Source organism: Myripristis murdjan, chromosome 24 (genome assembly GCF_902150065.1).
Source record: "Myripristis murdjan chromosome 24, fMyrMur1.1, whole genome shotgun sequence".
NCBI lineage: Eukaryota > Metazoa > Chordata > Actinopteri > Holocentriformes > Holocentridae > Myripristis > Myripristis murdjan.
This window is the reverse complement of record NC_044003.1, coordinates 8,192,489-8,205,620: the sequence shown is the minus strand read 5'-3', so window position 1 is coordinate 8,205,620 and position 13,132 is coordinate 8,192,489. Positions and strand designations below refer to the sequence as shown.

Here is a 13,132-nt window from a genome sequence, read left to right as displayed (position 1 = left end):
GGAATTACATTTGAATTTAAAAACGTAAGTTAATTTATTATTATTATTATTATTATTATTATTATTATTATTATTATTATTATTTTATTTTATTTTATTTTATTTTATTTTTTATTTTTTTGAAAATCTTCTTTATTTGTAATTTCTAATTTATGACAGGTAACTGATCCAAACTTGGGTTGAGACAATATATGAAAATTCAATATATCATAGTACAAAAATTTGACAATACATATTATGTGCCAGAAAAATGAATCATGATACTTGGTAGATTTTATTTATTGAACAATAACTCCACCTAAATTCCATTATTTACATTTTGTAAAGACATTTTTAATTTTATTCTGTCACACCAGTCTGATTGCTGGAAAGCTCAGAGATTAATGAATAAATAATTAATCGGCACAGTAATTCGTTGTAATTGATTTGTTATCTACATTGTATCAGTTGAATTGTGATGCCATGTTGCATGTTGCGTCTTATTAGAAGAAAAACACATTGTCTCGCCTCTTTGTTCTCCTGATGAACAGAAGATTCTTCGGGCCCACATTACTTCTGCATGTGATGTCTGAATCGATGCAACTTAATCACTCGCACTGGCGATAGAGACCACGGAGTTATTGATCCTTCCTCTGTTGATTGGTGAGGTGGTGTCTGAATAACAAGCGCTGTAAAAGGCTCAGGTGTCAGTCGCTGAGGCATCACTCAATACTGAACGGAAAATTTGCGACATGACGGGGAGTCCAGGAATCCTCCCAAGTAGGGAAGCAGTCCTCCAAAGTAGTGAAAATGTTTGTATTTTTTACTTATATAAAATACAAAAGGCTTTTTAACAAGTCTCGCGGGCTCACGGGTCATGAAATTAGCTCGCTTGAAAAATATAATAGGCTTGTTACTTGAAACGTACAATAGGATTTTAACAAGTCTCCAGGGCACAAAGGTCACGAAATCACCTCTAAACACAAATGGCCACGTAAAACTTTCCACTGGAGACTTTGTGGAGACAGTTCAGATCCGTTTCGGTTTTAGAGAAAGGAAACCTGATGGGAATGCAGCTGTAAACTCATAACCTGAGCTCTGCGCATATTAAAGGTATAGTTCGCATTTTTGGACATGAAGTTGTATGAAATCCTGAAAAGGGATTTTTTTTTTTTTTTTTTTTTTTTTTTTTTTTACTTACGGTGTCTCCTGGGCAAAGATCTGACCTCCTCAAATATTGAAATAGGTGCTTCCGGCTAGTTTGCTTGGGTCACAAAATTAAAAAAGTTTTGCTTCTCAAAACAACCTATATTTTAAATGGTGGTAAATTTCCATCACAAAACCAACTCTGGAAAAAACGTCAGACTTCACTTTCACTTGGCACCAACTATCCTTTTTGACAACTTTGGCCTCCTGGAGTCGTTTTGAGCAGTGAAACCAAGATGGCAATGAGTAAAAAACTTGGTGTGTTTGGAGCACGTTTCAGCAAAGAGGATTATGGCCCCGCATGCCCAGAACAGAGGAAATAACATGTTTTGAAGAGCCCTGCTGTGCCAGCCCTCCAGCTACTAGCTAATGAGATGGCTTACTGCCTGGTTAGAAGGTAACCTATCAAGAATTGTCTGGTATGATCAGCTTATCACACAGGATCAGCAGAGTAGTGAATCTTCTACATAATATAACATTATATGATGGCCATTATTATTATTGTCTGCTTCAGTGTGAGAGTGTAGTTGTTACAGGCTGGTAAGAATGAGCAACGTAAAAGCGAGTCAAAAATTTCTGTTGTCAGCATTGTAGGTCAAACATATTGCGTGTTACTTCAGAGCAGCCCGCAGTTTTTATGAGGCTGCTCTGAGAGTGGTGATATGTCCAGATATTGTTGTCATAGAAACAAAACCCACGCCCTGACAAAAATGATGAGGTGCTGGATTGAGACTCTCCGCAGGGGCTTGCAAGTGCTTCTGTTTTCTGTCAGAAAAAAATCCTCTATGTCAGTGCGGGCCCAGCCTACTCATATCTACTGATACTGATGGAGAAAAAATGATGCCAAGTGATTGTGAAATCTGATTTTTTTTTTTTCCCCAGAGTTGGGTTTGTGACCGCAATGTATTACCATTTAGAATGCATTTTGTTTTGAGAAGCATACCTTTTTATTTTTGCAACCCCAGCAAACTAACCAGAACTACCTATTTCAATGCACGACACTGCCAGGGAGGATTTCATTCAACTTCATGTCCAAAAATGCAAACTATCCCTTTAATGTGGCTCAAAACCCGGTGAGCATCCCTGTATTTTACCTGTGCCATGAGGGCAGGAAGCAGATCCTCTAATCAGCATATCCTTATTTCTATGAGTCATCCATCTCCCGGTTAAAGACCAATTAATCAAGGTCAGTATTGACCCACTTGATAACACAAAGTAATGGTCACGTGTGCATCATTTACCCTCAAAAGGACATCGTATCGCATGACTTCACCTCTCTGTGGCGGCGACAGGCAGACTGCTGGCCGTTCAAACAACAGAGACTTTATTAATGCACCGTCTGTGACCTCCGGGCTCCAGCTCTGGCTCCGGCTCTGGCGTGTCCCACAGATGCATCAGGGGATTTAGTGAAATTTCATTAGCCTCTCAGCCCCGGCATTACACCCTAATGGGCGAACTCACTGTCCGCTGTCAACTAGGGAGCGACTTCAAATATCTTTTCTCCAGGCTGAAAGGAAAGGAAACTGTGTGGGAAAGTTTGTTGCAGTGGTCATCAGGATCTGAGGGAGTTTATTAGGCAATTCTTCAAACTATTTCCTGTATGTGAAAGGGCTGTCAGGAAGATCTTGAGTTTTGATACACAATGACCTACCATTTACAACAAACAAATGATCACATATATGTATCACATTATTATTATTCCAGTCTTCTGCATGGTGATATATTACCCCTTCATTACTATAGAGATATGCTACACTGAAGAGGTTGCCACTCATTTCTGTTGTCAAAATGTCACTTTACTATTTGTGTCCATGAGAAGCCACTTTATTTCATTTTTATTTTTTCAGAAAATGAGTTCATTTTACATTTTTATTTCATTTTAGAAATTTATCTGGGAGCTTCAAAGTGAAGTGTTCAACCATGGCAAACTGAAAGCATGGCTATCTGTTTTTTTTTTTCCTTCTTTGACTTTTTAATAACTACAAAGAGAAAATATCGGGTTGCTTTCTACACAACGTTTCATTCTTTTTAAAATTACTCCAAGGCAGTATAGCTCAAAATCAGTCAGCTGGATTGGAAATTTGCTGTGATCATTCATGCCTCCCAGAGCACAAACTCAACTTTGGTGATGTCAAAATGTCAACTTTGCACACAAGATATCACAAATTAGTAGCCACAAAATTTAGTTTAGAGTGCTTTCATACTCGCCAGCATAAGTTTCCTCTTGATTGTGGAGTCCCTATGACCCCATAAATTGGCAAGTGATTTGCTGAGTGTGCTCATGCTTCCCAGGGAATGAACCCTATCAGTTTTTGATGTCACCATCACCTTTCCTCTCGTTCCATCCTTAAGCTAGAATCTCAAATATAATATCTCAAAATCTATTTATCTTAGAATCTACTGGACAAATTGCTATGTCATATGGTGAGCACATCTATGCTACCCAGAGAATGAAACCTGTCCGTTTGGTGACCCCATGACCTTTCGCCTAGCACCCACCTCAAACCAAAATGTGCCAACCATTCTGCTGACTCCTTGCGTTCCCCTGATTTGCCCTAAGGCAGCAGAGCACCAGCAGTACTGAACCTGCATTTCACTGTCATCAGGCAACATGCATTTTATTGTCACTGCCAGTTTTCCTGCTATGAACAATTTGGAAACTCAGGTATCAGTGACGTTTCCAAATGTCCCACTTGTAAGTACAGATGATAATGTGCTCATGTGTTCATGGGGGTGTTCATGCGCTAAACACTTTACAATCTGGGCCCTTCAACATTTTAGAAGTGAATGATCCCTTAAATTGATGATTTTGTTCTCCAAAATGGATATGTAATATTTTGGGAGAGAACCCGTCTGAAGACACCTGGGGTGGCTGGTAGCCTGCGAGGCAGTGGTGTGTGTGTGTGTGTGTGTGTGTGTGTGTTTGTGTGTGCGTGTGTTGCGGTGACATTCGCTGGGTGCATGTGGCATCATCTGTGTGCTGCCGGCCAGGTGGGCTGGGAGACATAAAGCAGGTGCGCTGCTGAAGGAACACGAGGATCGGAGCAGGGAGATGCATCGCCATGGCAACAGGCGGCATTCACCCAGAGCTCATTACAGCCTTTCAGTTTGGAAAGCAATTTGGGTGCCAGTGCGTCTCTCACAAGGACAAAGATCGAGGACAAGCCGCATGCTCAGGACCCAATCTAGATTTTTCTTTATTATACCAATTATGCTTATAGTCAAATACAATTCTGAAGGTTATGTCTTGCAGATGGAAAACAGCAATTTTGTAAAAATCAGATTCTACAACAATGCAAAATACAAAAACAAAACGAAAAAAAAAAAATTACAATGTCAAAATACATTTAGAATCACTTATATTTAGCCTCCCCTAAACAGTCCTTCAATTTCAGAGAAGGAAATTGGTGAATGAGAAGCTGAGTAATAACACATGGAGAGTGCTGAATACTGATTGCCGATCAGACCTTTAAATCAGAAATACATTCACCACCGGACGTACAGATATATACAAACTGCTGCATTAACATACTGTAATAGGAATTCATACTTGACGGGGAAAAAAAAAAAGGTTGTAGTTGCTCTCTATTTCTTGTCTAGGATGAGATTTAATGACTGATCAGGCTGTTTAAGGGGATGTTTAATGTTCCTTGCATGCAAATCTTTACCCGGTGCATGTAAGTGTACAGGCTAAAGATTGTCTAGTCAACAGATTTCAATGATTTTTAAACCATTTTGTCGGATAAAAAAGGCATAAAGGAGCCACGGAATCCAATCTGAACTGTAATACCATCCATCCACCTTTTATTTTTTTTAACCATCTGTTGTAATGGTCTTTCCTCCACATTTACAATGATGGCATCTATATTTCCAAATTGAGCAGAGACAATACAGAAATAACCAGACCAACCTAATAAAGCATGGCTAGCTGTGATTTATGAAAATGATCATTAAGGTTGCAATGTGTTTTTGACCAAACGTTTATTCAAACTTTATTTTTCTGCAGGGGAAGTTTGATTTGCAGACAGTAAAACACTTAAAATACAGAAAAACTGCTTTACTGAAATGACCCATTGTAATGTAATATTCAAGCCAATTCATTAAGCTCCATTATCACATAATTTAATTATTTATTTTGCTAAACAGCAGGTCTTGTGTGAGGATTTACACACTAATACACTGTATTACTTTCAAACTGGACTTTTTTTCCCCTATATAAAATAAATGTAATGTTGAGAATAACAAAAATAATAGCAGCAACATAACCTGCAGTTTACAGCCTTTTTGAATCCCTAACGGAGGAATGATGATCGTCGTACCAAAACCAGCAGCTGCCTATTTACACCGGTGAAAAGAGAGCTGGTTTCAGAGAGAGTCTCAAAACTATAAATGGAAATAGTTTTGTCTTTGCAGAGGAAGTAGTTTTGGAATTTAAGAAGTTTTGCAATGAGATTATGGCAGGGGAAAAAAAAAAAAAAAAGAAAAAGAAATCTCTCTCTGCTAAGCTCTTCTCCTAGGCGCTGTGCCAAGTTGTTACACTGCCCCACCCTAATGTTTTAGTACAGTATTACCTCATTTGTCTTATGGAATGGAGAGTACCACCCCCACCTAACCCACACACACACACACACACACACACACACACACGCACACAGACACACACACTGTTGGCACACTGCCTCTGCAAATTATGTAAAAAGTGACATTTTTCACAAGTTTAGATAGGCCATTAGAGAAAACCCCATACTTGGCGACACAAAAACACACCGATACTTCTTTTTTATTTGTTTACAACGTAAAGAACATTTTGTACATTATGTTTACCATTAACGTTCTGTGCAGTATATTCCCACTTTTATTTCCACGTCCATGCTTCACCGGCAGAAGTTCATTATGACTCAAGTGCTTTGTGTGTGTGTGTGATGACTGCTGGGCAATTCTGCTGATTTGTCCTTCAGTGACTAGACAAAAATTTGTTTAGTGAGTCATCCACAACGCGGAGAGGATTGCCTTTGCACTGTGCAGCAGTCGCAGCCGCTCACCGCTCATTCCTGCTCATCCAGTATAAATCCCAGTTTCTTTCCAACATCCCGGCTCACATCAGTTACTCTCAGAACGTGAACGCGTACACGACACCCACGACTACTATGTTCCCGATGGTGGCAGTGATGGCGATCCAGAGCCAGATGGCATCCCGGGACATGGACTGGGGCTCCTCAGGCGGGCCGTGGGCCGCCATGGAGGCGGCGTGCACGCTGGCCGAAGAGTTGAACAGAGAGTGGTCGGTGCTGTAGTCATCGTTGGGCGACGAGTCCATGAACGCGCCCGTCATCACCGGGATCTGTGGACAGACAAGCAAGCAGAATATCATTAATACTACACCGAGAACTACTCTGATGCTACTGCTGCTATAACAGCAACAACTAAAACTACTGCCAGTGCTGCTGCTTGTGCTGGAAAAACTCCCCAAATACTGCACTTAAGTAAAAGTAGCAATACTATAATACAAAACACTCAAGTGAAAGAGGAAGTCCTGTACAGTTGTCCCTCGCTATAATGCGGTTCACCTTTCGCGGCCTCGTGGTTTCACGGATTTTTTTTTGTGCAATTTTGCATGCTTTTTTTTTTACTGGACTTATTTTTCTACGAAGGTTTGAACTTTGAGAGTGTTTAAACAAGAGAGAAAAGTGAGAAAATGTTAACGCCTGTCTGAGAAAAGTGTGTAAAGTGTGTAGTGAGGGGTTTTACAGCCTTAAAACATCTATAATAATTGTAAAAAGTAAAGCTGACTACTTCGCAGATTTCGCCTATTGCAGGTTATTTTTAGAACGTAACTCCCGCGATAAACGAGGGACCACTGTATTCATAATTTTACTAATAGGATTGTAGTATTTGTATGTTGCATGTTTCTATGTATTGCATGAACCTATTTTCCTTGCTCAAGTCTTTATAGACAGATAAACAGATAGCCAGCCAGTTTATATGTTTTCTCTCTTTTAGCAACGACCCCAACCATAAAAATTAACCCTGCAATTGCTGGTGTTTATTAACTAGTTTGGACTACGGCTGAGAGTGGGGATTGTGCTGCACAGTGTACTATTCCTATGGTGCCTCGGTGTACATCTAAAAGAAACAGACAATCAAAGTTGAGGTAAAACCAATATGGAGATTTCTTTTCAACAGCGGAGCCTCTCTGAAAGCAGCAAAACAGACCTTTTGCGGCAGCGTTAGCATTGCAGGAATCATCAGTAGGCCTAAACTGCATTCAGTATGAAAAGGTAAACATAGTCTTTACGAAGAGTTCAGGGAGTTAAATTATTGATGTGTTAACCTGCGAGGAATATTTTAATGTTGTGGCTCTGACTGCTCCATATCCTGTTGGCGGGTTCACAGCATCTTTGATGTTTTGCATGGAAAAGCTTCCTCTGCAAACTAGCACTAACAACTCCACCCATCAGATAAATGCAGTACAGAAGAGGGATAAATGCAGTGCCTCAGAAGTGTATTGAAGTACACGACTGTAAATGTATATAGTGACTTTTCCACATCTTGCTGCAACTACTGCCAGCTCCAATGCAAAATGAGGGTGCTTTTAATAGTGCTATTACTGCTGCTACTACAACTAGTCAACAAATTCAAATTCAACACTAGTACAACCCCTTCTATTTCTAGTCGTACTAATAATAATACAACTTTGAAGCACTTCTTGAAGTTGCTAAGTTCTCTGAACAAAACAGATTCATCAGCAAACAATCAGCTTCGCTCCAGCTGCCGGCTTCATATCACATGCTGAGGCCCACTCAGCAAAACTCGGAGATAATATCTGACTCCAAACAAATTAACAAAACGACTATACCGCAGCACAATGAGAAAGAAAAAAAACAAAACAAAACAAGGAACAACAGGGAAGCAATAAGACAGAACTCTGTAGAAACCTCTCTCTGCAGCTTTATTGTGCAACATTTATTAGGAACAATTTCCATGTGCAGGAAGTTGGACCGTCGCTCATTTCAACTATTAAATCAACTTCGGTCACGTAGGGGAGAAATTTCTCATCCTGGAGACAAGTGAGACAAAAATTATACAAAAGCAGGCTTAGCTCAAAACGAGGAAGGCTTTTCTAATCTGCTGCGCCAACAGTGTCATTACACACACTTCTCAAGCGCATCCAAAATATTCCTCTATCTCCAGTCAAAGGGCATGGTTTTTTCCTCGGGCTGATATTCAGTGAAGACGTTTTATCAATTTCTCTCTTCATTTCTCTTTTTCTTTCCAGCAGTATCTGGGAAAGTATAAATGGCCTGAAAAAAAAAAAATAAATAAAAAAATAAAAAGGCTCCGTGATTGCTCATATCCATCCGGAGCGAAGCCGTTATCAGTAAAGCCAAGCTATTTTAAAGTCACCGTTGTAGCACACTCACGATTCTGAGGCTCATCTGAATCTAATCTACAATGAGCCGCTGGAGCGGAACAAAAAAAATTAGGCAGGAAATAGGAGCAGTCAGAACATGAGGTGAATTTGAACGTTTTTTTTTTTTTTGTTTGTTTTTTTTTTGTCACAGGGAGTGAGCTTCTGACGTATTGAAAAACACACAGGACGAGAGACACATATCCAATTTAGTAAAAACAATGTGACTCGACATTTCTTGTTCAATAAGTCATAAAAATAAGGCAACGGCATTATATACAAGAATTTAGCGAGTTTTAGTTCTTTTTGCACATGTTTTATGTGCCACTTGAGGTTTTTTTTTTTTTTTTTTGCACAATAAAAGCAAAACATCAGAACAAGAATGAAATAACAATAGATTGTGCAGGTGAGATACAGAAAACCCCTAGGGGCTTATAAGAGAATCCCACCTCAAAATTTGATTACATAAAAAAAAGAAAAAATGTCAACAAAACAACAAAAAAGAGCAAATATACATTAATCAATGCAAATATATATTAAATCAATGCAGTAAATGTGTGTAAAGGTGTTTAAAAAAGAGTGTGTACTGTAGACGTATGTGAGTATGTGTACATGTGTGAGTGTACATGTTTATGTATGAATGTGAATATGAATACGAGTGTGTGAAGGCAAAATACGAAACAAGAAGACCAAACCCCAACTATATATGAAGTGGTCTGTTCACAAGGCCTAATATAAAGTGCTTCTGCTCATAAAGTTATATTGATTTTGTGTTATCTCATTTTACAGCCACTTTTACGTTACCAGAGAAAACATCTTGCACCAAATAGGTCAGCTGACAAGGTGAACGACTTCATTGTCCAATCACGAGAAGTTGTGTGACGATCAATGGAGGCGTGATTTCACATTTCAACCTGTTACGATCGCTGTCATTTTTTTTTTTTTTTAAGTTAAGGTGCTGTGACCCTCTGACAGAGACACAGCACAAATCTATTCATATTGTTGCTCATTAGTGAACCAGCAGGGACGCACTAAAATCCAAATCCAGACTCGGCATATGACGAATAATGACTTTCTGCTGAATAAATTACCCTTTCGAACATTTTCCTTTAAGTTCGGCTTTAAATAATACATGCAACTTCTTCACAGTCTGAGTTTACTTGCGAAGAAACTACTTTGGACATTTTTGACAGCCAGCCCTTAAATTTGAGGTAGCATTAACCAAGAAGCTATGTCTTATCCTCCACAGCTGATGGAGACAGACCAAAAGAATAGACGATGACACACACAGTGCACAAAAATTGTGACTAATGTAATATTTCTTTTGATTTGCAGAATACATAGTCGTTAGAATGGGTGTCCTCGCAGCAGGAATTTCAGTTATTTTATATTTATCTGTGGTTAAAATCCAACAATTAAAAAAATAATAATAAATTACTTCTTGTGTAAGCCACACCCACTTTTTTCCCAAATCCAAATCTGATTATTTGGTCCCAAAACAAATTCAAATACAAATACAAATTCAAATAGTGGTACCTCTGCACACCCCCAATATAAAAACAAAGGTTGAACACAGTTGGTAGTGAATCCGTATTGATTAGAATGTGGGCTGATTATGCTGCTGAGATGATGGATGGATGGAGACTGATGATTTGTAGAAAAGGTGTATGGAAAAGGCGTATGGTCTCAGGACCTTCACCTGAGGGTCCTGAGACCCGACCCGGGACCCGACCCGGGTCAGATCCACATTTTCTTAACGTCAGTCGGGCCCGGGTTGGGTCCGCTTCTATTGCTGTGGATCCCAGGTGTGTTATGATATTATGAGTAATACCTGAGTGAATCTGAGAAGGCCTGACCGTGATCAGACAGCGCTGATCATGATGGAAGTGATGAGTGTGTGTGTGTGTGTGTGTGTGTGTGTGTGTTGTAACGTGCACATTGTAATGTTAACAGCTGTGGTAACAAATGAGCCATCGTTGTTTCGGTTCACCAGGACAAACAGTCAGGGTTATCTTTATGTCGTTAGACGCAACAAAACGGCAAAGCTGATTCTAAAGGAGTCATGTTTGTCATCCATCACCGTGACAACAAGAGGGCTTTTAATCTGAAATAACAAGTGGATTAGCCATGCTGTTTCAATCAGCAGGACAGGGTTAACAGAAAACCTGCTGGATGTTATTTTACCAACTTTCTAGGCAGATATGATGGATCATATACTAACGTCACATTAGGTGAGACACAAAGTTGTGTTTTGGTAAATTGTAAACTGATGCTAACTTGTTCATAGCAACCAGCTATGAAGACAGTGCCGATCAGGCCTGCATCTCCTGGTCAAAATCAGGTCTGAAATCAGTTCTGCATGGGTCCGGGTCCCTTCTTTCAAATAATAGGCAGATCTGGTTCCATTCCAGGAGTACATTTCCATTTTTTCACCATAAAAAACATCATGAAACCTACGACTGCTTCCTAGCAATGTAGTTCCATGTTTCTTATTAAGCCTTTTCTAAAATAAATGACTTTTGGGCCTTTTTACATCCGGTTCTGTAGCCCTTATTCTTTACCTTTTTTATCCCCTAGACTTTAGGAAAGGGTTGTAACGCCATCTCATTGATTCTGAAGATTTAAACTTCGCAAAAGACTCAGCAAAAACTTCAGTAATGCGCTGTCAGAGTCGGGAATTTCAAAAGTTTGTCCAAATGGATTCAACCATGACAACTCTCTGCATAAATGATAAAGATCTCTCAGTTTCTTAAATTTCAAGACTACTTAATGAGGTATATGTCATGTCAAGAAAATATTTAGAGCGTATTTCTTGTTTTTCGGTGAAAGGAAGTCCCTGTGTCCTTTTTGGAAAGAACCATTTTTGGAGTCCATGGTGTCCCGGGGTGACCTTGAGGCCTGCTCACCACTTACATTTTAATGCCGCAGCTAATTTACTTCATCAACAGCGCTAGATTAGTTTCATTGGGATGCCATTAGAATCCATGATGAACACACGCACACACACACACACACACACACACACACACACACACACACACACACACACACACACACACACACACACATCACTGCCAGATCTTTAGACCATTAACTGAATCCAAACAGATCAGTCTGTTTTTTTAAGACAAAGCCAACACAGAGATGCAAACAGAATAGATAACACCAGCCGACTCTGCATCTTCACATTGAACTGTAACATTTCTCTGTGTGAAGAAACTGAATGTATCCCCTAAAAGCATTGCATGTATCCATAATTTGCTCACTGTAATTTCAAATCTATGTACAAAACATTGAAAAGCACCTTCCTAAAATTGCGTTCACTTGCTTTTGCACATTTTTTCAGGTATAAGAAATATTTTTAACCCGTCTCGAACTTCTCATCATTGCATTTAACGAGTAAAATCAAAATCTAATCCGCGTGTTCACCTCGACTGACACAGTTTGACAATTTCACGGACAGAGAAGCTGTTTCTCTGTAACAGCAGCGATCACCAGACGAGAATTCAAACAAGATGCAACCGAGGAAATCAGCATTTAGCCTTCCATTTGCCTACTGGAAGATTTTTTTAAAAATAATATTAGACCATGTAATCCCTGTTCACAATTGATTTACAATGGCAAGTACATGCTTTAAATGCTTGTATGTCTGCTTATCTTGCTTACTATAGTATTTGTACACTTAGTAGTATACAGACTTAAATCTGATGTATCATGATTGAACTATAAGTCTATTTATGGACATAAGAGTGATAACTGAATCTGGAGCAAGACGTTATTTTCTTCCTTAAAGAGTTCATCTTTTTTGGGGGAAAACCTGTCGCTTATTCCTCACTATTTCAAAACATATAGGGGATTAAAAATTAATTTCCCTTTTTTTTTTCAAGGAATTATCAATTTGGGATCAATAAAGCACATCTATCTATCTGATCTCTAACTTCTCTAACTCATACTTGGTTTTAAATCTTGTTTTTCTTAAAAAAAATCTGACATTGGGATGAGATAATCTCATGTTTCCAATGCCATTTCACTTGTTTCAGGATTTTTTTTTCTGAAAACAAGTGTAAATGTGCTGAAATAAGGCAGAATAAGGCAGATCAAGAGTCAAGCATCAAGAAAGTGACGCTTGAGTATTATTATTATTATTATTTATTATTTTTTTTTTTTGTTAAATCTGGAAAGTTCACATCCCATTGGCAGATTTTTTTTTTTCACTTGTTTTAAGACGAAACTACATTTTCAGACTGAATGTGAGACTGAATGGCTTCTTACGACCCATGTTCTTCCTGTTTATTTTTGTCTGTGTTGTTGTGAATAGCTGTGAACACATTTGCACAAAACTTTCTGGAAACGTTAGTCACGGGCCAAGCAGGAGAAGATTAACTTTTCACGCTGATTGGTCAAAAAGTGGGCGTGGCGGTGGGCGGCGTCAGTCACAAAACATGGCAACATTTTGCAGAAAGCTTCATCATGGGGCAAGGAGGAGCTGATTCCACTGTTATCAGAAAAAGGTGCACAACTCCAGCAGCAGAAATACCG

General features: G+C 39.1%; 1 protein-coding gene across 1 annotated transcript in view; it reads right to left on the bottom strand.

Annotated features, from left to right (window-relative positions):
* Positions 1-6,244: 6,244 nt before the first annotated feature.
* The window catches only part of LOC115356125 (uncharacterized protein C14orf132), a 34,507-nt gene continuing 27,619 nt past the window's right edge, over positions 6,245-13,132 (bottom strand). Inside the window, exon 2 of the mRNA XM_030047149.1 lies at positions 6,245-6,526. Coding sequence (XP_029903009.1) covers positions 6,296-6,526 — 231 coding nt within the window. The 3' untranslated portion in view covers positions 6,245-6,295. The remainder of the gene's footprint in view (positions 6,527-13,132) is intronic.